The 27,328-nt window shown below is 50.8% G+C and overlaps 1 protein-coding gene and 1 non-coding gene across 11 annotated transcripts in view; both read left to right on the top strand.

Moving 5' to 3' along the window:
- Window positions 1-27,328, top strand: part of CUX1 (cut like homeobox 1) — a 349,421-nt gene that overhangs the window by 281,006 nt on the left and 41,087 nt on the right. For 5 of the 10 annotated variants that reach the window (XM_059881598.1, XM_024985273.2, XM_024985272.2 and 2 more), the window contains 4 exons: window positions 1,127-1,959; window positions 3,934-4,099; window positions 4,631-4,687; window positions 25,973-26,275. The exons of 4 other annotated variants lie outside the window; for them this stretch is intronic. In XM_059881598.1, the coding sequence (XP_059737581.1) occupies window positions 1,127-1,959; window positions 3,934-4,099; window positions 4,631-4,687; window positions 25,973-26,275 (1,359 nt within the window). The remainder of the gene's footprint in view (window positions 1-1,126; window positions 1,960-3,933; window positions 4,100-4,630; window positions 4,688-25,972; window positions 26,276-27,328) is intronic. One more of the 10 variants, XM_059881596.1, reaches the window with a different exon arrangement.
- Window positions 22,527-22,598, top strand: TRNAW-CCA (transfer RNA tryptophan (anticodon CCA)). Its single transcript has one exon. It is a non-coding gene; the product is annotated as a tRNA-Trp (tRNA).

Raw genomic sequence — 27,328 nt, 5'->3', positions numbered from 1 at the left:
TGAAAAATAAACTCTTAACAACTGCTTTACAGAACAAATATTAGCAGGAAGGAGCAGGAAGTGTTAAAGGATGGGTGTCCCCACCTCTGTAGTCAGTCAGCCCTGGGAATCGGCCCTCAGAGCTCCCTGCGAGCTGCCTTGTCTAAGAGGAGGGAACACCAACATTTCAGCTTTTCTCTGGGTGAGCAATGATTGAGAGGCGCACCAGGCTGTGGATTCAGCTCAGAGCTTCCGCTAGAGGGGAAACCGAGCACCCGAGTTCTCCTCCTGAGGTTCAGCACAGACACGCACCTGCCCTGTGCCCCTGAAGCCTCTGCTCTGCCCAGTCCTGCCGGCAGGGACCATGGCGTGAGGCCCTACCAGGCCTGGCAGCAGGCAGCGTGACACCGAGCGCCCACCACCCCCTGGCCATGCTCCTGGGTTCCTGAGCTAGGGCCAGCCCACTGGCCCCCCTACCCCAGCCCTCCGCTTCCCCTTCCCCTTAGTGGCCACCCCAGAGTCACCCACCCAGAAGGTAATCTGAGCTAACAGAACCAGTGGGATTGGAATATAGCACACGAGAATTTTAAATTTAAAGTCATCCGGGGGACTTCCGTGGCGGTCCAGTAAGTGGGGCTTTGCCTTCCAATGCAGGGGGTACCGGATCAATCCCTGGTCAGGGAACTAAGATCGCATACACCTCATGGCCAAAATACCAAAACAAAGCAGAAATAATATTGTAACAAATTCAAAAAAGACACACAATAATAGCCCACATCAAATAATAATAATAATAAATCAAATAAATAAATAAAGTCATCTGGGAAAGAGGCCAGGATGGTGTGTCTCAGAGCGTTTGCACATGTTACATCCTCCGCCCCACCCCCACCCCCCATCGCACTCCTGATCGTAACTCCGTTCAGTCGGTGGGGCCACGGAGCAGTAGCTTTAGCCCTTCATCGCTAAATGGTTGCATGAACGGTTCACATTTCACGAGGCAGGAAATGCTCAGACCACAGCGCAGTGAGGTTGTCCCGAGTAACCTGCAATCCGTGACAGGTTAACTGAGAAGGACGTGGGTGGGAAAGCCCGTCCCCACTGGGAGGTGCGCTGTCGCCGCTGTCTCACCTGCACGTTTGCTCCACAGCAGAGCCGGCCCAGCCTTCCTCGGCATCCAGTGGCGGGAGCGCGGACGACGCCATCCGCTCCATCCTGCAGCAGGCCCGCCGGGAGATGGAGGCCCAGCAGGCCGCCCTCGAGCCCGCCTTAAAGCCCGCGCCGCCGTCCCAGACAGACATCACCCTCCTGACCCCCAAGCTGATACCCGCCTCGCCCATGTCGTCGGTGTCCAGTTACTCCCCTTTAGCCGTCTCCCTGAAGAAGCCCCCCTCGGCTCCCGACGCCAGCGCCCCTGCCCTGCCCAACCCACCAGCCCTGAAGAAGGAGTCCCAGGACGCGCCCGGGCCGGACCTCCCGGGGGCAGCCGACCCCACCACACAGGGGGTCTTGAGACACGTGAAGAGTGAGCTCGGCCGCGGCACCGTGTGGAAGGATCACTGGTGGAGCGCCGTCCAGCCCGAGAGGAAGAGCAGCGCTCCGCCCGAAGACCCCAAGGCCGAAGACGCCAGCAGCAGCAAAGAAAAAGGCAGCGGCGGGCAGACGCGGGCGGAGCGCAGCCAGCTCCAGGGCCCCTCCTCCTCCGAGTACTGGAAGGACTGGCCCAGCGCAGAGTCGCCCTACTCCCAGAGCTCAGAGCTGAGCCTGACCGGAGCCAGCCGCAGCGAGACGCCCCAGAACAGCCCACTGCCCTCCTCGCCCATCGTGCCCCTGTCGAAGCCCACCAAGCCCTCAGTCCCGCCGCTGACCCCCGAGCAGTACGAGATCTACATGTACCAGGAGGTGGACACCATCGAGCTCACCCGGCAGGTGAAGGAGAAGCTGGCCAAGAACGGCATCTGTCAGAGGATCTTCGGGGAGAAGGTACGAGGTGGGGGTTCCATTCGGGGGCCTGGGTCTTCCCATTTCCTTTCACTGATGAGGACCGGGGAGTGGGGATCTGTCTGGAGGATGTGGCCATCACCCACTTAATTAACCAAAGAGAACCGTGGCTCATCTACTCCCAAACTTGCAGGGAGACTGGCCAGTGAACGCTCCATTTGCTGCAGCCCCGCTGGAGGCCAGGTTCCCGGCAAGGCCCTCTCACCCTCTGCGGCCATTTAGACCTCTCATCATATATGAGGGGGTGGCAGTCACCATTTGGCAGATGAGGAAACCGAGGCTCAGGGAAGTTGACCACGTGCCCCAAGCTAGCAGATGACTAAGTCAAGCCCTGTCCCTGTGGCCGAGCGGAGCCCAGAGGCACCACCTCTGTAGACTGTTTTGGCCAAAAAGGATCTGATCACAGAGAGAGATGACCTGCCCAGAGAGAGCCAAAGGCACTTGGTAGAGACAGCAGTCAGAAGGTGCTAGGGTGTTGTCCGGCCAGAGGGGCAAAGCAACTTGCCCAGGGATGCACAGCTAGAGGTGGCACGGGCAGAGCTGTTCAGGGCCCAGGCTGTGCCCAGGACCGGCCCTGAAGGCCCTCATTTTCTATCGTCCTTCTTGGCTCATGAAAAGCCCAGTCTGTGGATGAGCTCCCAGACACTTTCTGTTCGGGGTGCTTCCTGGTCACTAAGATTCTGGTTAATGGGGATTTACCAGGCCTGCAAAATGTAAGATAAACATAATACTCCAGGATAGTCTTAGATTAAATAACGACTGGCTAAGCAGAATGAGAAGCGCTCCAGTCCCATACAAGACAGTCTTCCTGAGGGGCACAGGGCTGGGTCAGCCCTGGCCTCCGAGAGGCCCGTGGGGGCCTCCTCCACCACCTTCCCAGGTCCTGCCTTGAGTTCAGTGTTTGCAATATACCGTGTCATGCATCCTTTCGATACAGTTGTGAACTCTTCATCACGATCTTGCAAAAGGTGATGGGGTGAATAGGAATGAGGATGAGAATTTAAAGTCCCTTGAAATTTCTAGTTCAGTGTTGTAAAAATATCATTTGAGAACATTTAAATAGACATTTGTGCTCATGCCTTAAATTTAGCAGAGACTTAATAGCATTGAACTTGTTTGGCCCATGAGCGCAGTTTATTCTGGAACTTGAGAACTTTTCAAAGAGTGATCGGATGCAGCCCCTAAATATCTCTGGGCTGCATCTGTGTCCTGTGGGGGGTGTTTGTGCCCATACATATGTATGGCCATATGTGAGCATAAGAAAAGTCGGGTATGTACGTGCAACTTGTCGACCGTCGGCACTGAGCTCCACTCCCAGGCTGGCTCCTCTGTCGCCACCAGCTCACCTCTGGGCCCCTACCATGGAGCGATGTGATCAGAGAGAGCCGACCTTTCTAAATGCCAAGCTGGCCCGGCGTCAGCACAGGAGACAGACGCCCGAGTCCCGCCAGCATCCGTTGCTCCTGGTTTATCTGAAGGGGTCCTTGGCCCCCAGCACCCTGGCCTTTCCTGGCGCCACCAGGCAAAGAGCAACGTGGTTTCAGTGCTTCCTCCTCGGGTTGTCAGGGCGACAACCCTGCAGGCTTGGCAGGATCAAGACCCTGGGGGGAGGGGGCCCCTCCCCTCCATTTGCCTGCCCCTCTCTCCCTAGGAGCTGAAAGCAGGGACCATGACTGTGGCTCCCTGTGCCAGGGCGTCAGCCCACCCATGACCTTGAAAAGCTTAGCCACCCCCCAACGCAGGCTGTCGCCACCCCCCAGGGGCCAGTTCTGTGCTCCGCCTGGGAGTGCTGTAGTGCCGTCCTGCCTGGCCATGCCCCCACACAGCGGTGCGTGTGACACTGAGGCCTCACACCAGACCCAGGCACTGAGCCCCCACACGGCCGTGCGTGTGACACTGAGGCCTCACACCAGACCCAGGCGCTGAGCCCCCACGTGTCCTTGGTTGCCGTTGCAGGTGCTAGGCCTGTCACAGGGCAGTGTCAGCGACATGCTGTCCCGGCCGAAGCCATGGAGCAAGCTGACCCAGAAAGGACGAGAACCCTTCATCCGGATGCAGCTCTGGCTGAACGGCGAGCTGGGCCAGGGCGTCCTGCCCGTCCAAGGGCAGCAGCAAGGGCCAGGTAGGGGCGGCCCCGCCCCCAGGCTGCTGTGGGGGGCGGGGAGGGGCGTCCACATGCGGCGGGGCTGAGACGCCTCTTTCCTCCACAACCTGTTGCCATGGGACTGACTCAGTTTTTAGGAAAGAGAAGATTGTGCCTAGCTGATTTTATAAGCAGCAGAAAATGAGTTACCAATTAAGAAAATGCTGTTTATACATAAATATAGGTAAAAGTCAAGTAGCTAAATCAGGGAATCGGGAAAGGAAATCAGCCAAAGGCACAGAATGAAGGCTCTCTCACGAGTGGCTGCTTCCACCGGCCCCCCAGCTGGGGGCCTCCTTGCCACCAATAGCACTTGGCCTGTCCACGTGGGTCCCTCCTGTTCTGCGCTCTGCACCCCTGTCAAGTCTGCCCCCTCCCGTAAGGAGTGAGGACCCTCCCTTGTGCCTTTGGGCCCTTATGCTGTCCCCCCTCAGCTGTGCTCAGGGTATTAAGAAACTTTAACCCCCAAGTTTGCTTCCTCATGTAACTGTCCCCCTTTCTCTCCTTTAGTCCTGCACTCCGTGACGTCACTACAAGACCCCCTGCAGCAGGGCTGCGTGAGCTCAGGTAATTAGCCACAGTTGGGGTTTGGATGATATATTTCCCTGCCTTTTGGTCTGTACTGGGGGGACTTGAAGGGTCGCTCGTCCTGGATCCAGTGAGCTGAAAACATGGTATTCTGTTGGCAAACTGGGTTCTTTGAGGTCATAGTTTCTAGTGGAGAAGCAGAGGGTTGACAGCTGAGTGCAGGTCCCTCCCACATCTTCTTACTCCTTGCTGTATTCTTTCATCAGTCTGTCACGTGAAGCCTTGCCTTCGGGGCTGGGGTGTGAGTCAGAGACAGATTCTGTGCTCAGGGGGCTTCCAGCCTTATAACAGGATATAGGGGACAAAGAATGGGCATTGCAGTTCTGGGCGTGATGCTCAGGAGAGTGGCATTGAGGTTGAGGTCCAGCCTGGGAGCAGGTGGTGGAGAGCCTGGAGCACCAGCCAAGGGGCTGGGGCTGCTTCTGACCGGCATCAGAGAGCCTCGAGGCCTGGTCTCTGAGGTCACATCACCGCCTTCCGGACTCCTGAACATGGCAGCCCCGGGCTGGCCCGCACACCGGGCTCCTGACCCCATGTGTTCCTGGCCTTCCTGGGCGTACACTTGTGCCAGCCTCTTCCCACCCAGCTCTCGGGAACAGCCAGTGTCATGAGCTGTTCCTCTTTCTTCCTTTCTTTATCTTTCTAAACATGTTGATTAGTCTCCATATCCCATTGATTCATTGAAAACACAAACAAAGCTAAGTGAGGAGCATGGAACCCGCCAGCCTGTTGGAAGTTTTACGAGGGAAAACACGTGTCATGAGGGGAACAGCTGGGCCGCAGCGGCCAATACCACTTCAAAATTCCAAACCCACGCACAGATGCAGCCGGAGTACACTGGGTTGCAGCTCAGTTCCCCACCAACATTTTCTTCTGTTTGGGGTGTTCCATCTTGAGGGGTGGAAGGCTGTGTCTAACCCAGGCTCTTGGCTTCCTTCGCTGCACCTCTGAAAGGAGCGGTTGGCCCTCTGAGAAGGATCAGGTGTACTTCCTCCTCCCTGCCTTTCTGGGTTGGCCAATCTAATTAGCAAGTGCTGGAGACCTTAACACAGCCCTGGCTCAAATTCAAGACACATTAGGGAAATAATGGACACAGTTGTTTGTGCTAAGAGTTTCCCGGACGTTTGCATGGAAAATTAGGCCTGCCTCTTGCTTGAACAGAAAGCCGGCCTCCTGTTAAACTCTCCAAGTATTTGCTGCCCCATCAGAGTCAGTACCCAACTTGGCAGAATCTGACGGTTTTTAGATCAAACTCCCTTGTTCCTAAATAAAACAAGAAATCGCCTACAGTTCCAGGTCGGTTATGATCGATGCCAAAACTTTCTCTGTGTCTAAACAAATTCTTCAAGAGTGGCTTTTTACTTTTTATTGTTATAGCAAGCCCTCGCTACTGTGCTGGAACATTCATATGACAGTCCCATTTCCAACATGGGAAAAACTCACAGGGCTCCTCAGAGGAACGTAAATGATGTTTGTAAGAGATCAAATTACTTTATAAAATAAAGTGATTTACACTTTTGGGGAGTCTGCAGATTGAAGGAGGGAGGGAGGGAGGAGGAGGCAGTGAGCCCCTGGGTAAAAGTGAGCGCTGTAGAACTTTCCCCTGGTTCCTGTGAAGAGGCGGCAGGCAGGCCTCTCCCTGTGCTCATCAGAGCAAGTTGGGCTTCTGCAAGGTGCTCAGTCGTGTCCGACTCTTTGTAACCCCTTGAACTGTATGTAGTTCACCAGACTCCTCTGTCCATGGGATTCTCCAGGCAAGAGTACTGGAGTGTGGGTTGCCATTTCCTTCTTCGAGCAAGATGGGAGGTAGACTGTGCTCTGTAGACTCGACACGCCCGCTGTGAGTCAGCAACCGGGAAGCCATCGGTAGAAATAATAATTATGGTGATTGTGGGGAAAAGTGGAAAAATGTTTCTGATATTCTAGGAAAATATAAAACTTTTTTAATACCATGATGGTGGCCAAGCAAAAATGCTTCTCTGGATCAGGAAAGACTAGAAAGTGCTTGTCAAAATAAAAAGAAAGATGACCAATATGACAAGATGAGGGTGGCAATTTTCCTTGTTTAAAATTTCTTTACTATCAGCCTTACCCTTTTAGGAGTGTTTCTAAAAATTAAAGTAGCTGTGCCTTTCAGGATGTGGAATTTAGATTTGAAAAACAGAATTCTCTTATAATGATGAGTGTTGACAAATCGTTGGAATGAATGGCTATTCAGTTCAGTTCAGTTGCTCAGTTGTGTCTGACTCTTTGCAACCCCATGGATGCCAGGCTTCCCTGCCCATCACCAACTCCCGGAGATTGCTCAAACTCATGTCCATCAAGTCAGTGATGCCATCCAACCATCTCATCCTCTGTCATCCCCTTCTCCTCCCACCTTCAATCTTTCCCAGCATCAGGGTCTTTTCCAATGAGTCAGTTCTTCGAATCAGATGGCCAAAGTATTGGAGCTTCAGCATCAGTCCTTCCAGTGAATATTCAGGACTGATTTCCTTTAGGATTGACTGCTTTGATCTCCTTGCTGTTCGGGACTCCAGGATCTTTGACAGCTTAAAAAAATCAGTGTCTCAGAGAAAGCTTTCAGCATGCTCCCACAAAGGCAGGGGAGTAATGCCTCTAGCCTAGGGTTTCTCCAGGGTTCTGATTCCCTGCTCTCACCATGGCTACCACAGAATCCTTCCAAAGAGGCCCCCAGACCCAGAAAGATGCTCTGTCCTCTGTGGTGGCTTCATGAGGCCTCTGCCTGAGCCAGCTCAGCGTGGTGGCAGCAGGTGGCCGCAGGAAGGTAATTCTACCCTTGGGTTAGTTCTGTTTCTGAATGTTGGTGAGAAACAGTCAGTGTCTGAGAATCCAGGCTGCCAAACTGGCCTGGCCACTGGTTTAGCCTCCCAGGTGTGGAAGGACTTTGGAAGACCTGTCTTCCGTCCATAGCCTTGTTCTAAGCAGAGATCCTGCGGATCTAATGCATGGCTCTGTGCTTAGTTACCATGGCGATGAGGTGCCCCAGGAGCAGAGGGCCTCACTCATCTCCACAGCGAACTGCCGACATAGGAATCGGTTTTCTGCACTAAGAATTCCTGTCTGTCTCTTTCCACCCATCCCCGTTACCCTCAGCATCTCCGTTTTTCTTAACGATGTCTCTGTCGAACTTGCTGATCAGTTCTATGATAAAAGGAGAGAAAAACTCAAGTTTCTGGTGCATCATCACTTGTCCTCTTGGCAGTTGTAATCATTTCTAAATGTCCCTTTGATGATTCAAGCATCGGGATGATGGCCTCAGACATTGGGGAAAGTTGATGCCATTTTCAGTGAGTGACCTCTGCTTATTTTGAAGAGTAAGGAGAACAGAAAGTTCCATGTTGATCATATGAGTAGCTTAAAAAGCAAAAACGTTTTTTAAAGGACCAGACTTCAGATCAGTTACCTGAACCTTTATTTCCCGGTAGTCTAGTTTTCTACACATTTTTTTTAATAGGTATTTATTTATTTGGCTGTGCCAGGCCTCAGTTGCAGAACTCAGAATCTACATTGTGGCATGTGGGATCTTAGTTTCCCCGACCAAGGATCGAACCTGGCCCCCTGCACTGGGAGCACAGAGTCTTAACCATTGGACCACCAGGGGAGTCCCTCAACGCACAATTTTTGGGTTGGCTTCTTTCAAAGTTCCCAGTGTTGGGTTGTCTTGATCTAATATGGCAAACCTATTTGAAGGCAGAGGTGCAGGTGGTCCTTGGGGAATGGTCCTCCATGTCTCCCTTTTGTTTTTCTCCAATCTCAGCTATCATCCATCGGCTGCCCTTGCCCTGCTTAGCAATAGCAATGCTCAAGGGAACCAAAGGGAACCCTCAGAGAAGGAGAAGGGAGGGGCCGAGGGAGACTTGTCTTCTCTGAGTGTGGCCTGCAGTCATTGCTTATCAGTTAGCAGGGTGTTTTTTTTAAAGGAGGAAAACCTGGAGCAGTGATGAAGGTGTGCCTGTGTACATATGTGTAGGCAGGTGTATAGGTACATAGTTAGATATGACTCCAATTGCATTTTTTCTTTAAAGCTCATTTCATATTCATGGTTCCTTGGTGTGATTAATCTTTTTGCCCCAAGGGAAAGGAAACAGGAGACAGCTCTTAAGAGGGGAGAAAGGAAGGGGAACAGATTTCCCTGGATGCAACTCAGTCCGTCATCACCTTACAGAGAACTGATAGGGAGGACTCACCCATGCGCTCAGCTTTAACTTTTCTTTCTTTTTTTTTTTTCAATTTTTATTGGAGTACAGTTGCTTTACAATGTTTTATTAGTTAATTAGTCACACATACGTATATCCTCTCTTTTTTTGGATTTCCTTCCCATTTATGTCACCACAGGGCATTGAGTAGAGTTCCCTGTACTATAGAGTAGGTTCTATTTTAAACATAGTACTGTATATGTTGTTGTTGTTCAGTCGCTAAGTCGTGTCTGACTCTGCAATCCCGTGGACTGCAGCATGCCAGGCTTCACTGTCCTTTACCATCTACCGGAGTTTGTTCAAGTTCATGTCCATTGAGTCAGTGATGCCATCTAACCACCTCATCCTCTGCCGCCCTCTTCTCCTTTTGCCTTCAGTCTTTCCCAGCATCAGGGTCTGTCATCTGCGTATATGTCAAACTAAATGTCCCTTGACAGAGGAGTGGACATACCCACGTACACGCACAAGCATGCATGTATGCACACAATGGAATATTACTCAGCCACAAAAGGAACAAACTTGCACCATTTGCAGAGACGTGGGTGGACCTAGAGGCTGCCATACAGAGTGAAGTGAGTCAGAGCGAGAAACATAAATATCCTGTATTAACGCATATATGTGCAGACTTTAAAAAATGGTACAGATGATTCTATTTGCAAAGCAGAAATAGAGACAGGGAGATAGAGAACAACTGTATCAGCTTTTGTAACTTGTTACTCTGGGAGCCCTTCCTAACTGCAGCTCACAAGCTTCCACACCCTCTTCTGATGGATTATTGCGAGCTGCACAAGGGATGGCTCAGTCTCCTCTGATTAATTATAAAACACCCAGCTTTTCCCCAGCGTGTCGGGTAGGAACTGCAGGTTCCAAGTCTCCACCCGTGGAGAATTCCATGGCTCCACATCGCTCTTCTGGCTCGGCAGAGCACCAGTTGCCTCTTGAGAAGACAGCAGCTGCATCCGTCTCTTAACGTGGGTGGTCTCATGCACGCCCCTCCCTGACGTGAGGCCACAGGGCTCCGTGCTGCATATGGCCCTACACAGACATGGCCCCCGATTAGGGACAGGCCAGCCTTCCTTTTTAATACACATAATGCCTTTTATTCAGTAACCATGACGTGGCCGGGAGAACATGTCCACAGTTTTAGTGCCTTTGATTTAGCAATAAGATCCTGCTGAAGCTTCCTCAAATAAGCCATTAGTTCCTCACTTTTAATGATTAAGTCAGGGTGGGGCATTTGAATAGCTCATTAATAAGAAAAGGAATGGCTCGTTGTACCCGCAGAAAATTCCATGGCACCATCTAAGGCAGGCAGAGCTCTTCGTTCAGTACCATCGACGAGATCTGATTTGATTCTTTCTTCTTTTATGGAAATAGATCAGTCGTAGTAACTGTTGGTACTGTCTGAAAAGAACTATTCTAACCCTCATTTGTTTTGAGTAGCTGAAAAGATTTGTATATCCATAACTGATTTATACATGGCCCTAGACCACAAATCGAAAACAAGAGAGAATTCTGAAAAGCCGCGTGTGAGCTGGAAAATGCCCCTCCCTCAGCAGGTGGCCGCTGCTCATCGTTAGTTCGGGGCTCAGCCTCTGCCTTCACTCACCCGCCGTGGACGTGGTGGCCAGAACCAAGTGCTCGTCCATTTCTTGGTTGTGCCCTGCATGAGGGTGTTTTAATATGACCAGGAGTGCCATGATAAAGGAATTCTCTAAGATCAGAAAAGACAGGTTTCTGCAGTCAGACACAGCCTACCTTACTGTCTTCTGTTGTCTGGTACATATGGGCACAGGCCTGGCGGGAGGGAGGCCCTTGGTGCTAAGGGAGCCCCAAGGAGGGGGCTGAGCTATGAAGGGGTCAGAGAGGAGAACATTCCAGGCCGAGACCTTTGCAAATACAAAGGTTCACTGATGGGCTAGGACATGGGGGAGAACCTTTGGGGTAAAAAAAGGGAAAATACTCGAAATCCCTACTTGTGGCTCAGCTGGTAAAGAATCCGCCTGCAACGTGGGAGACCTGGGTTCGATCCCTGGGTTGGGAAGATCCCCTGGAGAAGGGAAAGGCTACCCACTCCAGTATTCTGGCCTGGATAGTCCATGGGGTCACAAAGAGTCAGACATGACTGAACGACTCTGACTTTCACTTTCTGCTTCAGAGATGTTTTTTCTCTTAAAATAACAGAAGGAAAGTGGATTACGGAAGAATTTTGTGTTTTCTTTATGTACAATGCTGTTGCTGCCACCACCTTAAGGCTCATATAATAAGAACCCGCCCGAGTGTGACAGCAGGACAGGAGAGGGGCTCCTTGCTCCTGAGGTGACCTCGGTGACCTGTGTCCGTAGTGGCATTGGGATTTTCAGCCTGCTGCACCTTCCCCCTGTGGGCTTCCAGAGCGTGGAGAAGCAGGCTGAGACTCAGGACACTCATGAGTGTCTTGGAGGCAGGCAAGGCCGTAGCTGGGAGGCCACCTGGCCTGCAGGCTGCAGGGGAAGAGCTTCTCACAAGCTCCCCAGAAGCGTCACCCACTTCCCCGTGTCACCTCGGTGCCTGTGCTGCTCTTTGCTCACCTAGCCATTCTGAGCGTCTGTGGGATTCTTGGTGGCTCCTGGCCACATGATCCTGAAACAGCCTCCCTGCAGCATTAACCAGGAAGGCAGAGGGCGCTCGAGGGTGGGACAAGCCAAGCCTGGCCTCATCTGCCCTCCTCCCCTAGGGCATGCCACACCTGCAGGCCCCACACAGGCCTCCTGGAGAGGCAGCCACCAACCGAGACAGCCCAGTCCATGTTGCGTCTCAAAGCAGCAAATGTTGTCCTCAGGATCCCCGGGAAAGGCTGCTCCAGCACACATCAGCCCCCAAGGGTCTCTGTTCTCCCCCGAGTGGGATTCACCACTGTATCTCCATAAAAAGAGGACAGAATCAGAGAGATTCTGTTGTTGTTCAGTCATTCCAGTCACGTCTGACTCTTTGTGATCCCACGGACTGCAGCACACCAGGCTTCCCCCCTTCACCATCTCCCTGAGCTTGCTCAAACTCATATCCACTAAGTCAGTAATGCCATCCTACCATCTCATCCTCTGAGTAACCCAGAGTTAGAGATTTGACTTTTTTTTAATTTTTATTTATTTATTTTTATTTTTGGCCGTGCTGGGTCTTCTTTGCTGTGCAGGCTTTTCTCTAGTTGCAGCGAGTTGGGCCTACTTTCTAGTTGCACTGTGCGGGCTTCTCATTGCCATGGCTTCTCTAGTTGCCAAGTATAGGCTCTAGGGTGTGTGGGCTTCGGTACTTGCCACTCCCAGGCTCTAGGACAGGCTCAATAATTGTGGCAAACAGGCTTAGTTCCCCCAAGGCATGTGGGATCTTCCTGGATTAGGGATGGAACCTGTGTCTCCTGCATTGGCAGGCGGATTCTTTACCACTGAGCCACCAGGGAAGCCCTTGACTTTTTATTTATAGTTTATGGGTTGTTGTTTTGTTTTTTTTTTCCAATAAGTAAAATGCATCATGGCTACAAAACGCAGGATTTAAAAGAGCTTACACCCGTTTTAAAAAATAAGTCACCCTCCCACCCTCCTCCTCAAGCCCCCGGGCGCTCTCCCCAAAGGCACTTCTGCTGGTTTCCTGCAGAGAGCCTGTGTATCTAGATGTTTGCTGCACATAGAAGGGCACACACAGGACTCAAGGTGTGCCTTGCTTTTCTCACCTGGCAATAGATTGTAGAGACTCCCCCAGGCCGGCACATACAGAATTTCCTCCTCTTTTCCCTGATACAGGTAATTCCTATATCTGACCATACCATACCTTATTTAACCAATCACCAGTGAAAAATACTTAGATTGACTTTTAACAGCAGAACCTAAAACACGATCCTTCAGTGAGCAGCCTTAAGCACATGTGAGCTGCAAATTGACACAGAGGGCTCAGAGCTGACCGCCAAGGGCTCATCTTGTCTTGGCCCCTGAGCAGCTGTGTGGCCTTGGGCACGTGACTCGACCTCTCTGTGTCTCAGCCTCTCTGTGTCTCAGTTTTCTTTAAAATAGGAAACGTACCTATCTCCTAGACCACAAGGAGTTTTAAATCCATGTTTAAAACCCTCCAGAGCAGCAGCTGGCCCTGAGGAAGTGCTAGTTGAGTGCCTGCTTTCCTGCTGCTGCCCTTGAAACCACTGCCATTAGGTCATTTCACATGCATTAGGATAGCAAGGATAGCTATAAAATCATGCATGTGCACACCTGACATGTCAGGTTCCTGGCCTTAAAATAGGAAACAGATCCAGCACTCACTTCTTGGGTGGAGACTCAAGTGGGAGCATTGCTGGGCGGTAGCTAGCACAGAGGGTCAGCCAAGGGAGGACCTGCACGCAGCTCTCCAGCATCCTGGCCTCCCTGAAATGTTGACCATCCATCTGCCATTCCATGAGGTTGACCCAAAATCTTGAGCTTCAAGAGTTAAGGACTGCAGGTCATTGCTCAGGCCATCGGGGACAAACTCAGAGCCAGGCCATCGTATCTGGATGCACTCATCTGGGTGACTGTGGGCACAGGTGGCAGCCCCATCTCATTGGGCCTGGACCCTTGGCGCTGGCAGACACTAACTCCCCGTTAAGAGGAGGCCCCAGCAAGCCCTGGACACAGGCCTCTGGGCGCATCTCTTTTCTCTTCCCCTTAGACTTTCTTTGGAGAATGGAATTTACAGTACACTGGGCATTCAGTGCAAGAGGCAAAAGTAGGTCACAAGAGCAAATGAGGACTTCTGTTTTCAGTTTTGGTTCCAGAGAAGGAAGAAAAAGCTTAAATGTTTAAAAACCCTCAGGTAATTTTTTTAAAGGTGGTAAGACTACAGTGAAGAAACTCATATGTTTGCATCTTTGATGTGCCAAGGGCAGTGCTGATACCTTTAATCCCTAATCAGGGAGCAGAAATGATGCCCCCCCCCCCACCGTCTTTCAGATGCTCAGAGTGAGAAGCAGTTTGCCCCCATCAAGGAGGAGGTTGAAGAAGCACAAGCACTCTGAGGCCAGAGTCTTGCTGCCATGGGGGTGCCCAAGGACTCGGTCCCCCATGACAGGTGAAGGGTTGGTCCCTGAAATGACACTCAGGGAAGTCAAGGCCGCGTTCAAAACAAAGAACAAAACTGGGCTCAAATGATAAATGGGCAGATACTTAAAAATCAGATCCAAGATGAACAATTAACAGAAAGTCACATGCCTCAGTACCTAGGGCATCCCCTCGTGTTTCAGGCTGGGAGCTGGGCATAAAGGAGGGGAACCCAGCACCAAGTCAGTGGCAGAGTCAAAGCCAAGTTCATGAAGCTCTGCAACAGAAAGGGTGCAACCCATCTGACCTGTGATGCGGGTCCATGCCAATTTCAAGCCCCTTCCAGGCTAGATCTTAGGAAGACCCACATGGTGGCCCAGGTTCTTTCCTGAGCAAGGACAGCTTCATGCCCTCTTCCTGCCAGTGGCCTTCCGCCAGCCCAGAACCCTCAATCTTGCCCCTTGCAGACTGGCCTCTGGGCCACAGCCACACTCAGGAGCGAGAAGGGGGTCCCCGGGAGAACGCAGTGAGCCAGGCAGCTTCCGTCATCGGCTTCATCTCGATTTCGTGTCTTCCTCTTCCCTTCAGAACTGGATTCCTAAATATAGCCCGAGTCTGAATTGGCAGATGTTGGGTTTGTCCTTTACAAGAGGGCCAAAATTAGCTTGTCATTTGGCACCTAAATAAAGCAGCCAAACTGCCTTTGTACCAGCTTTGCAACAAGGAGAGACTGGAGTTGCCGCGTTTTATTTGATAAGGAGACTTTTCTGGGAAGCCGGAGCATCACCTCTGAAGCCAAGAGGCTGAGTCTGGAGGGACACGCCTTCCTCCAACTGGACCCTCTCACCCATGAATTACAGTCAGTTCGTTCCACATAGTGTAAATACCTTGTGAGACCGGAGGAGGAGGATCCATACTCCACAGAAATGGCACGTGGAGAGAACAGCCGTGGTGGCTCTCAGTTGGGGAGGGAAAGAGCAATCTGTCCGGAGTGCCTGGAGCTGGGTGAGCACAGGGGCTCCCCAGGGGCAGCAGAAAGATGTTATAATCAATTACCACATCATAACACTGATGTATGATAATTACTGAGTGTTTCTCCTGAGATAGTGCAGCATTTGGCTGGAATGCAGTTCTTTCATGGTCCACTGCCTGATTAATATGCAAATAATAGGCTGATTGCATGATGAATGCAGAAAATGAGTTCGCTGATAACGTGAGCACTGAAGCGGGAAGATGATAAATTACTTTTACTGACTGTCGTACATTTAAGTACCCTTTCTCAACAATTTCATCACAAATTAAGTAAAGCAGTATGGAGAGATTAGGAGGATGTGTAAAATAATGTACCTTAATAGCTTTCCTAATACCATCGCATGCAACGAAAATGTCACTCGGTTCTGCTCAGCACAGCCCAGGGCCTGTGGAGGGCCAGATCGGTGCACTCACCTGCATGTTGTTGGGGAGCCGAGAAGCAGCCCACCCCACCAGCACATTCCATATCAGCCAGGGATTCTCTAAGGAACATTCCATCACAGCGCAGACATTGTCTGCACGCCAGGCTGCCCGGCAGTGTTACTGAGAGGAGGCAGGCTGCTCTGGGGGCAAATCCTGGAGCCTCCCCACAGATGGGCACGCGGAGGCCTGCTGTCCACCAGGTGCCTCTGGGGGAAGGAAAGTTTCTGAGCTGCAGGCCTAAAAGACTCAGAAGGAAAACACAATCCAAAACCACCTCTCAGCTCCTCCAACTCTTAGAAACACAGAAAAATTAATTCCACCACCAGAATGGCGGTCTGAGCTGCCTCGCAGACAGTAGCACTACCGGCAGAGGACGGGCAGGTCTGCTCAAAGCCGTAAGGAGCCCCCGAGAAAGAGAGAAAACACATGCGCACAGGCACACACGCGCAGTGATTAATCTTTGATTACAGCAGAGCAATTTAACTAGACGGTTTGTTTTTTCCCATCTCAGTAATATATATTTAGACTGTTTGTATGACATACATTTTCTCTTAATGCACAGGGATGCATTGATAAGTGCTCATACACACAGCTGGTTTGGTAATAAGGTTATTGAAGGTAATTTGAAGGCATTATTTCTAAATCAGTATGGATCTCTGGAAAGCTGAGAACAGGGCGAGCACCGTGCCTCCCGAGGCAGGGCCAGCCACGTTGCCCGGGGTGGCTTCCGCGGCCTCGCCAGGCTGGTGGTTCACTACCAAGGTTTAATTGTAGCCGAAGGAAAGGTTTTGACTTTTAATATTCCCAAACTCTGCTTTGACACATGTATGTCCTTGAGGGCTCGTAAAAGATACACGAGAAAAATAATGGAAGTCTGGCAGGGGAGCAGATTTACCTGCAGTGCCCACAACCCCCAGGTGAGTGCTCAGGCCCACCTCACCTAGGCAGCTTCCCCGGCTGTGGCTGAAGTCAACTCAGAATTGCTAGGATCCTTCCCCCCTCCACCCAACACCGTGCGCTTTCCCAGCCTGGGGAGAGAAGAGGAGGGTAGGAAACCATTCTTCCCCTCCATGAGGAGGAGAGAGAAGCTCCTGGTGGCACAAGGCGGTGCTGATGGGAGGAGGCCCACAGACTCAGTTGCGGGCAGCCTCACCCGCTGCAACCTGCTGCAGCTAGCCGCCCAGGACGGCCCTCCCACCTCCGCCCTCGTGCGCTCACCTCCGTCGCTGACCTCCCACCACGTATCCATCGTCCCCTCCAGGGAAACACAGCCAGATCTGAGCTCAGCCTCTTCTCCCAGATATGTTCTCCACCCAGCCTTCCTTGTGAAAGCACCGCCACCGCCACCGTCACCTGAACAGGGGGCCTGGCAGCCCTCCTCACCCCCTCTCTCCTCACCCCCACTCCCAGATGCGCACACACATGCACAGAGTTTCTGGTTCTTAAACATCCAGACCCATCTCTCCAGACTGTATATCCGGCTGGGCCCCTGCCCTCCTTCGGATCCTTCCCTGGGACTAAAGTCCCACCTTCTCAGTGTGTGAATGTCCCTCCTGCACCCCCCCACCCCCACCATCTCTTTCTTGTTTGCTGTCCCCAGCCTCAGCATCAGCGTCATAGTGCTGTGAGCTGCCACCGCCCCCTGGACATCCCCCCCACCCGCCTCCTTTTCCTCGTCACATGTGTCTTTGTGACAGTGACCTCGTAATGATGTCTGCCTGGGTCACCACTGTCCCCCACCTTCTAGCACCCACCTGGCACTGACATGGTCCCTTTATTGAATGAAAGGTTCCCCCTGCTCCCCCCGCCACTCTTCAAGTGGCTTGAAAGTCAGGCTTGGGGAGGTAAGCTGCCACAAGTTAAATAGAAACTTTGCATTAAACAAGTTTTCTTTGTTAATAAGTAAACTTCTGGCTTTTAAGTCACTATAAGAGTTCCTTGCACATGCTCAGTTGCTCAGTTAGGTCCAACTGTTTGTGACCCCATGGACTGTAGCCCACCAGCCTCCTCTGTCCATGGAATTTTCCAGGCAAGAATACTGGAGTGGGTTGCCATTTCCTTCTCCAATGCATGAAAGTGAAAAGTGAAAGTAAAGTCGCTCAGTCATGTCTGACTCTTTTCGACCCCATGGACTGCAGCCTACCAGGCTCCATGAGATTTTCCAGGCAAGAGTACTGGGGTGGGTTGCCATTGCCTTCTCCGCAAGAGTTCCTTGCTGCTGCTGCTGCTAAGTCGCTTCAGTCGTGTCCGACTCTGTGCAACCCCATAGACGGCAGCCCACCAGGCCCCACTGTCCCTGGGATTCTCCAGGCAAGAACACTGGAGTGGGTTGCCATTTTCTCCTCCAGTGCATGAAAGTGAAAAGTGAAAGTGAAGTCACCCAGTCGTGTCCGACTCTTAGGCAGACTTAAAAAAATGTTCTCGCACCAGCACCTATTATCTCAGTTTTGCTATAGAAGCAGAGCAATTTGGTAGGTTTGCTGAGATATTCAGTGACTTAAGGCAGTGCCCAGGCGGGCTGAGGGCCAAAGAGTATTGCCAGCCCAGGGCCAGCGAGGGGTGCAGGTAGGGCCTGGCCGTGGGAGGGGTGTGCACTGACACTTGATGCCGTCTCTTTAGGAGTGGGCTTTCCCCAGGTCAGGAGGAAACCCACCCAGGCCCTTGAGGATGGGGCCTGTGTCAGTGAGACCCTCCCTTTACTCCTCTGCTGGCGTAAGGTACAGGCCCTTGGTGAGCAGGCTATTCTGTGGTGGGGCCACTTCACATGCTCTGATATGTCTTAGCGTGTTGTTGGGTTACTTCTGTTCCTTTCTTGATAGCCAGTATGCAGTGGCATGTTGGGGACAGGAGGTGCAAAAGCTCCCACATGGCTCTATGACAGCTATTAGTCTCCATTTTTTTTTTTTTTGGCCATGTCAGGTCTTAGTTGCAGCATACAGAATCTTTTGTGTTGTGGCACTCGGGATCTAGTTCCCTGACCAGGGATCGAACCAGGCCCCCTGCATTGGGAGTGCGGAGTCTTACCCACCGGACCACCAGGGATGTCCCTCTCCACGTATTTTGTTTCAAGCCCCTGCTACTCAATCCAAAGGTCACTCATACTCAAAAGCAGAAAACTCCACATGTTTACATGGGCCATGTCTAGTGGAGATGTGGCTGGAGAAATAGGTAGGGTCCTGATGGGCCACGAGCATCTGCCCAGAGACTCGGAGGCAGGGGCCATCAGTGCCGCCTCCCCCACCCCACCCCCAAGGCAAGGTCTGCTGCTCAGGGATGTCAGAGAGAGGGTCCCACGTCAGCCTATGACCCTGAAACACAGGAGGGCAGATCAGGCTGCCGTTCACCTTTGACACAGAGAAGCTCGTTATTTCTAAAGAGGGCTGTCAGCCATAAACCCTCAAGTCGAGGGTTCCTTTGGAGAGGAGCCACATGAACCTTGAGTGAGTCCTCACGTTTCAATTCGGGTTCCGTGTCCCCAGCACGATTCCACATCTGAACTCGGCCGGGAAGCGTTCTGGGCTGGTGGTCACCCTGCGGTGGCTTCTGAAGCTGTCACCACTGTCAGCTGGAAGGGCCCTGAAGCTGGGCAGGGTCCTCCTATGCCAAGGCTCCCATTGCCCCTCCGGCTCCGTCTCCACCCTGTGCCTCCCTGGCACCCCTCTTCCTCTGCTCTTTGATTTCTGCCCTCACTCAACCACGTTTCCATGCGCCAGGCCATGACCTTACTGCTCCCCCAACCTTCTCCTTCCCTCTCCCATCTTCCATACTTGTCTTTCTAGTCACTTGGAATTTCCTGGCTTGGCGCGGGCTCAAAGCCTAAACTATGGACATAATGAAAAGTGGTGCATCAGACCAGCCGCCAGTTAAATAATGTTTGGGTTCTTGTCAGAATGTCACAGAGTACCCTGTCATTTTGTTTCAGCAACTTGTCCTTCTGAATGCACAGTTCGCCTTATGGCATGCCAGCAGTAAAAATGTCACTTACAATAATTACTTTTTGGTGAAAATGCTTGCTGACTTCCTACCTTCAAGCTGTTTTTTACACAGTGGGGAGATAATAAGAAATGACTTTATCCTGACTGCTCAAATGAACACTAAATGGAATTTGGGTTATTATTACTGCAGATAGAGGGCTGGGTATGGAAATTTAAACAGTGGATCGTGTAAACTGCAGAGAGATTTGTCTCTGAAAATTATGGCGGGTGTGCATTTTCAATTGGCTTCCATTGAAAACTTAAGGCAGCTGTTGTTTGCCTGCTGTTTTTGGAATATAATATTTTTCATAATCCTTTTATAGTTCCTGAAAGCTCTGTGTATTTTAGGGGGCCTTGAGTCACTGTCTGTGCTTCCTGTATCTTACTATCCAGCCTTCTTTTCTGCAATATTCGAAAATTAATCTTGGAAAATTAACCTTCCCCCCAAAATTAATCCGTACAGATCACTTTTTAAATGTAACACCTTACTACTGGCGTCACAATTGGATTAGATGATCTGTGTAGCTGGGCTTTTAAGGCAAATTACCCATTTTCAGTTGCCCCGGTTCCACAGGCTGCAGACTCCTTGAAAACATGGTCTGTGTCTAATTTCTCTTACCCCTTGGAATTTACCTGATGGTCCAGTTGTTAGGACTTGGCACTTTCACTGCTGGGACCCCGGGTTCAATCCCCAGTCAGGGAAGTAACCTCCCGCAAGCTGTGTGGCTCGGCTAAAAGAAAACAAAAAAGTAAAAATAATATCTCTTATCCCTCTGCCAAGGAGAGTCTACAACACAAAGCAGGAGCTTTAAAAGCGTTGGCGTGGGCGAGTGAAGGAATGGATGAAGGCAGACAGGCTGTTATGACCTGCAGTGACTGACAGTGGAGGCTTCCCACTCCCAAGCGGGTCAGATCCTTGCTCCGCCTGAGTGACCTGGACCAAGTCACGCTGCCCATCGGACCCTCGGTTTCTGGGTGCAGGGTTTATATTCCCAGCACGGGAGCATCGTGAGAATTGAATGAGCCAGTGTGTAAATGCCCTTAGCCCCTGGCTGCATTCAGACGAGGTTCTAAAGATGTTCTGGTTCCCTTCCTTCATCCCAGAGGTGGGTGGGCTTTGGAGACCTTACCTTCATGTTTCCTGAGGTGAGGTCAGAAACATGGACACATGGAGTGTGGGTGAAGAAACCATATTTTGCAAGGCTGGCCCAGTCGCTCTGCCACTGACAGTCACACGAGTCCCAGGATCTGTGTGCGCTGGTCCCACCCTACAGTAGGGCTGTTTAGAACATGGAGGGCGTGACTCGTTCCTGGCTGTGTGGCTCTGGGCACGAGGTCATGTCTCTGTCCAGTGAGGCAGCTAGATGTGTCTGCCACTCCGTGTCAGGTCATGAGAACAGAAGCATCTATCTCTAGTTCATTCCCGGGAGCCTCCGCACAGGGAGGGCACGAGAAACGTTCGCTTGAGCAGTAACTCCTGTTACAGGCAGTGATAGAATCAGGTTTCTTTCTTTTTTTATTTACTTTTTAATGGGAGAATAATTGCTTTTCACTGTCGTGTTGGTTTCTTCTGTAAAACGTGAATCAGCTCTAAGTATATACACATATGTCCCCTCCCTCTTGAGCCTCTCTCCCACCCACCCTGATCCCACCCCTATGAGGTCATCGCAGAGCACCAACAGAATAGGGTTTCTTAACATCATGTTCCTCCTCATCCCAAGATACTCCTGTTGCAAAGCACCCCCTCTTGGAACTGCACCCCCACGCCCCGTGGTCCAGGTTACAACATGGGACCCATCTGTTCTTGCTCAGCCCTCTCAGCACGTCCACCCGGCCCTCAGCCCTGGTGACCTGATCTCCTGAACTTCTCCTGAATCTGCATCTGCCCATCCCCCGGCCCACCCTTCTGGGGCCCCATCCACACTCCCTGTCGGCCTCCCAGCCCCAGCTGTGCTGTCCATAAGTCCGTTCTCTGTACTGAAGCAGCAGTGACCTGGCTTACTTTCTTACTCTTTGATGTTAGGTCTATAATATTTCAAACACGAATCACAGAACAACCCAGCGAATGCCCATCACCCAACTTTAACCCTAACTTTTGATCATCATTCAGTCCTACCTTTTTAAAGTAAATGAAACATGCGCCTCTCCTAGCCTCATTCCTCCTGGAAGTCAGCTGTCGTCCGTCCTGAACATGCACCCTGTCTTGCCTGGATGTGACGTTATCCCCTCACCACGTGTCTGTACATGGTGCGTGCGGGCGCTCAGCCTGTGTACCAGCGTTGTCGTCTCTTTGGTTCCGCGCCTCAGTCTGTGGGCTCACCATTATGCTTTTGTGCCGTCCAGACCTCACTGCTAGAGGGTTTTCATGGTTTTTTTCGGTTTGGTTTGGTTTTTGTTTTGCTTTGTTTTTGGCCATGCCGCATGACTTGCGGGATCCTAGTTCTCCAGCCAAGGATGGAACCAGCGCCCTGGGCAGTGAAAGCCTGGAGTCCTCACCACTGGACGGCCAGGAAATTCCCTTCGCTGCTGTTTATAGCACATGGTGGATAGCAGGAATGTGCCCAGGCTCCCAACTGCACAAAAATTAAAACAGACACCTTAGCCAATTCCAAGGCCCGGCACAACCCAGCCCCTGGGGACCTCTCTAGGCCTCGTGTTCTCACTACACTCAATCTTACTGATGCCCCAAGCCCACCAGGTGTCTGGAACAATCTGTCTCCCTTCCTTGTCGCTGCTACTCCTCCCACCTTAGCTGGCTAATTCCTGCTCACGCCTGAAGTCCCTCTGAAGTTTTACCCTCCCGGGAGGCCTCTGCTCCCCCAGACATCAGTGTCCCCACCCCTTGCCATGTGCTGTGTCCCACTGGCCTGACTCAGCCGACTTGGGGAGTAAGTGAAAGAATGACGCAGTGATGCGTCTTCATCCATGCTTCCTGCTGGGACTCGGTCCTAAGTGAGTTGATACTGAAATGTAATCTACATACACTAAAACTCACTCTTCACTCATAGAAGTGTTCTATGCTCTCACTAATCAAGGTGTAGGATAATTCCATCATCCTCCCCAAATCCTCTCGTGACCCTCTGTGGTCAGCTCCAACCCTTGCTTGACTCCCAGCAACACTGATCTGGAGACTTCCCTGGTGGTCCAGTGGTTAAGACTCTGCCTCCACTGCAGGGGGCCCCAGGTTCGATCCCTGGTCAGGGAACTAAAATCCCACATACTACACAGTGTGGCCAAAAATAAATAAATATCTTTTAAAAATAGTAATCTCAGGTAACTTGGCATAAACCAAATTCCCAGTCATCTTAAAAAAAAAAACAAAAAACACTGATGTGTTGTTTTCTATCCCTGTAATTTTACCTTCTCTGGAATGTCATCTGAATGGCATCGCACAAGATGTAGCTGTTGTCTCTCTCACCAGCGTCGCAGTTATGTGCCAGGAACTGTAGAAGAAGCAGCAATAAGTCTTAAGGAGATTTACGTTGCATGCAGAGGACCTTTATGTAGACAAATATGTTCCAGTAACTACTCTATTTTTTAACATGAGATTCGGATTTACTTAGCACTGTGTGGCAGGTTCGTTCCTCACTACTACAACCCTGCCTGTATTTTTCAGATGAGGAAACCAAGATGTTCCAAGAACTTAGGAATCACATTCAAGCTGGCATCACAAGTTAGTGGAGGCAACCCCCATCCCACGTTCAGTACCTCAGTGCCAATCCCAGGGCTCCTCCGTTTGTGTGTGTGTGTGTGTGTTTGCCTTGCTTAAATTATCTTTAATTACAGAGAAGAGCACAAAACCCTGTTCTGTCAAAAAGTATCATTTTCATCAGAAAGCTCGATTTGGTAATTTTTGGAAAAGAAAAGCAGTATTTCTCCTCTGTTGACTATGTTTCTTCTCTCAAGATGCTGAGTCATCGGGCACTGGTCCTCCTGCCACTGAGGGTCCCCCCACCCCTGGCCCCCTCACCAGGGGGCGATGGGAACTGCTTGATGGATCTGATTTTGTGGTGCTGACCAAAAGTAGCTTTCTAGTCAAACAAATGACTTTGCAGTGTGATGTTCTGAGCATATGGATTCGTGGATGTGTCCAGGAGTCTGTTTCCTGTCACCTCTTGTCCCTTTCACTCCAAAAAAACTTGGGCCAAATTCTGCTTTCGGTGAACAGAGACTGTGGTGGCACCTGTGTGTGTTGGTGAGCAATTTAGACACAGACTAAATTGTGTTTAGACAACAGTTTAGACGCAGACTCAGAACAAAGGTGCAGACACCAGCCCAGTACATTCCAAGGCCCAGTGGGGTTTTGATCTTGGTTGGGGATGGGGGTTGCCCTTGTCTGCAGTCATGGTGGGGAGCACAGAGGGACACTGGTAACGTGCAGCACACACCTCTGGTCAGTTCTTCCAGGGAATTTTCCTGGCAAAAAATGCAGGAAGGCGAGTGGCTTTACTGAGGACACCTGAAAGAAAGAAACATGCCTCCACTCCAGCTATTCTGGGGACCCGCCGGCAGCCGAAAGAAAACCTGGGGCCGGTGCTTGGGAGGCGGCGCCGGGCGGCGTGTTCTCCAGGCAGCCGTTGTTCTGACCTTGCTGTGGGTTAAAGGACACCAACCTGAGAAGAAATCTGTTTATCATGTGGGGAATTCATGCCATCCTTGACAGTGTACAGTGAGCAAGATGGATGATCTGCCAAATTGGTCCCTCGCTTGGGTGAATCAGGGCAAATTTACAGTACAATTCCTCTGCTGCTTCAGATACAAAAATAACATTTTCCAGGTTTTATATCCAGTTGTACGATGACCTGGAGGTGAGCAGAGAGAAGAAATCCGATTTGTAGGGTTCAGATCGCCTTCAAGATTTATATGGACCGTTTCTGCCGTTTACCTCTGCCTCTTTCACATCCTTCACAAGCCAGTGTTTGGTTTTTTATTTTTAACCTGATTTTCCATGTTGAGCACACAGCTTTATGTGATGGTAGAACTCTGTACTGGTTGAAGACAATAGATGGGTTTATTGCAGTTGTTTCATTTGGGATTTTATCTTTCTAGGTATTTTTACAAAATATCTCTTGTACTTAGAATGCATTTTCCATCCTCTTGAATTCAGAATAGGTTGTTATCCTGGATATCATATGTCCAGTGAAGGACACTCCAGGTATATGATCTGTTAAAATTCAGTTATTCCAGGGATTTCCCACCGTGGTCCAGTGGTTGAGACTTTACCTCCCAATGTGGTGGGCAGGCGACGAGGCGGGGAGAGATGCAGGTTGGGGAGCTCGGATCCCACATGCCCCGAAAAAAAACCCCGAAACATAAAGCAGAAGCAATATTTTGACAAATTCAATAAAGACTTTTTTTTTTAATGGTCCACATTAAAAAAATAAAATCTTAAAAAAAAAGAAAGGGAATTCAGCTATTCCTTGGTATTACATTTTCTTTAGTCAGGTCACGGGTGTCTGGGGGTTGACGTGTGCTGGTATTCACTGCGTGGCCTGGCCTCACACACTGTTGTCTCTGGAGCCGTGGAGCCCACATGAAAGTGCCTGGCCTGCCCCTCACCCGTGATGCCGTGGGGTCTCACTGTGTGCCCATTCCTAGTGGGGAGGAGAGACTGCACCCAGACTCCAGCCAAAGGCAGGTTTTACCCTGTGGGTGGGACCGCAGCGCTCAGTCCCTTTGCATTTTCTCTGTATTTGGAAATTAGGAAGTGCGGAAGCCTTTATTCCTGGCATCCCCAAACTGGAATGGGTGTCAGGTTTTACAGGTAGTGCCAACAGAGGCCAGAAGGTACCACTCACCAACAGGGCATGGTGCCCTCCCACCCACCGGGCACCTCCAACAGGACAGCCCCTTCTGAAGAAAGGAGAGTGTGGGGACCTGACTACCCACACTGGCCCCGTCTCTTCCAGTCTCAGTGACCACCTGGTGTAGACAGACGAGAGCTGGGCTTTCAGAATCACATCCTGGGGTCTGACCGAGAGCTGGTGGGGGCTCCTCTTCCTTTGCTTCCCTCCATGGTCACCATGACACCCTCTGGGATCAGAGTGAGAACGGACCTGGGATCCCCACTCAACCCTAGGCCCCCAGAGGCCTGCCACCAAGGCCTTAGGTCTCTTCTTCAAGGGTCTTCATCATTGTGGTGACCACACATTGCAGACAGCCCTCATTTAAAATAATATGTCCATTCACTTTGTGCTGGAAATTATGGATAAAATAAATATGCAAATTATAATATAGCCAAGATGCTTCTGAATCATAGAATTAAGGGGTTCTGTGGGAAGGAAATCATGACAGTGATTAATAGGGCATACTTTTTTTAACAGAATGGCCTTTATTGAGTCTTCAGAAACGTACTGTTTAAACCCCTGCTTTTACTTCTTTCACTGTTATTATTTTTATTTTTTTAATACAGAAAATAAAAGGTTAATTCTCAGTCACAATTCATTTGGATCCACAGACTGCCATACTGTCTCCTTTTTATACAGACGTCTACTTAGTAATTCCTAGATAAGGAAAGGAGGTGCACGTGGGGAAAGACCGCCATCCTCAGCCCTGGGTTTCTGTGTGCTCTAATTCCAGAAAGCACTCCAAAGACCTCCGCCAGCTGCAGCCCTGCACCCGAGTCACCCATGAGCTCCAGCGAGTCAGTGAAGAGTCTGACTGAACTGGTCCAGCAGCCTTGCCCCCCCATCGAAACCAGTAAGGACAGCAAACCTCCAGAACCCAGCGACCCGCCCGCCTCAGACTCCCAGCCCGCCACCCCACTGCCTCTCTCCGGACACTCAGCGCTCAGCATTCAAGAGCTGGTGGCCATGTCTCCAGAGCTGGACACCTACGGCATCACCAAGAGGGTCAAGGAGGTGTTGACTGACAACAACCTCGGTAGGTTCCCTCCCCGGCTGCTGAGTCAAGAGGCGGCAAGCCGTTTCCTGTTGGGGGTTCTCAGGAGGAGTGGGTGGAAGGGGCCTCAGGCTGGGCCAGCCAAAGGGTTTAAACGTTCCCAGGCTACCTACAGGAACCTAAAACGTCCTACAGTTGTGAGCACCAAGGGTTCGTAAGGGTGTTAGAAGTCTAAGGTCAGCCCCAGCCCACGCCTGCACCCCCACTAGGACCTCTTGGAAAACAGGCATGCCAGTCAGAGTCAACCTGGGCAGTGCAGTCTGACCACCGATTGCCCAGAGGCACTGTAAATCCTGGGGAGTGAGGGGGTGCAGAGCAGGGAAGAGTCAGCATGAGCCCAGCAGCATCTGGTTGGTGTCTCTGACCCAAAGTGGGGGCCAAATTACCAAATTACAGATGAAGCAGGCAGCTTGGTCAAGACCCAGGCATCGTCTTAACCTTTGACCTGGGATCTTGGCATATTCATATTCATGTGTTAGTCTCTCAAAGTCGTAGTAGAATGTGTGTGTGTGTGCATTTTAAAGGCTGAGGGTTAGTAGCTTTCTTCACACTCTCAAATATATCTGTGACTTCCAAAATGACTGAGAGCCACTGCTATGAAACCTCTAAAAGCAATACACATAATTTTCTGAAAATAATCACTTGATTCCCCCCAACACCCCCATCCCAGTACAACAGGGTGGATCAAGCAAATAGTCACTAGCTGTTCATATATATCCCTTTCCTGAACATAACAAGCTCCTTGGAATGAAATGAGATTGACTTGCCAGATTAGAATTAAGTAAAATTTATTTAAAACAACCACAGCAACAGCAATAACAACAACAACAAATGGTAAGGGGGCTTCCCTGGTGGCCCAGTGGTTAAAAATCTGCCTTTCAGTGCAGGAGACATGGGTTCAGTTTCTCGTCAGGGAACTAAGATCCCACATGCGCCACAATGAAGACCCAGCGCAGCCAAACTTTTTTTAATCTTTTAATAAAAAATTAAAAATTTTTTTTAAAAATGGTAAGGACCTGGGATGTTTATAGGCTA

This window comes from Bos taurus, chromosome 25 (assembly GCF_002263795.3).
Source record: "Bos taurus isolate L1 Dominette 01449 registration number 42190680 breed Hereford chromosome 25, ARS-UCD2.0, whole genome shotgun sequence".
Lineage (NCBI taxonomy): Eukaryota > Metazoa > Chordata > Mammalia > Artiodactyla > Bovidae > Bos > Bos taurus.
The sequence above is the reverse complement of the archived record's forward strand: the minus strand, read 5'-3'. Positions and strand labels throughout refer to the sequence as shown.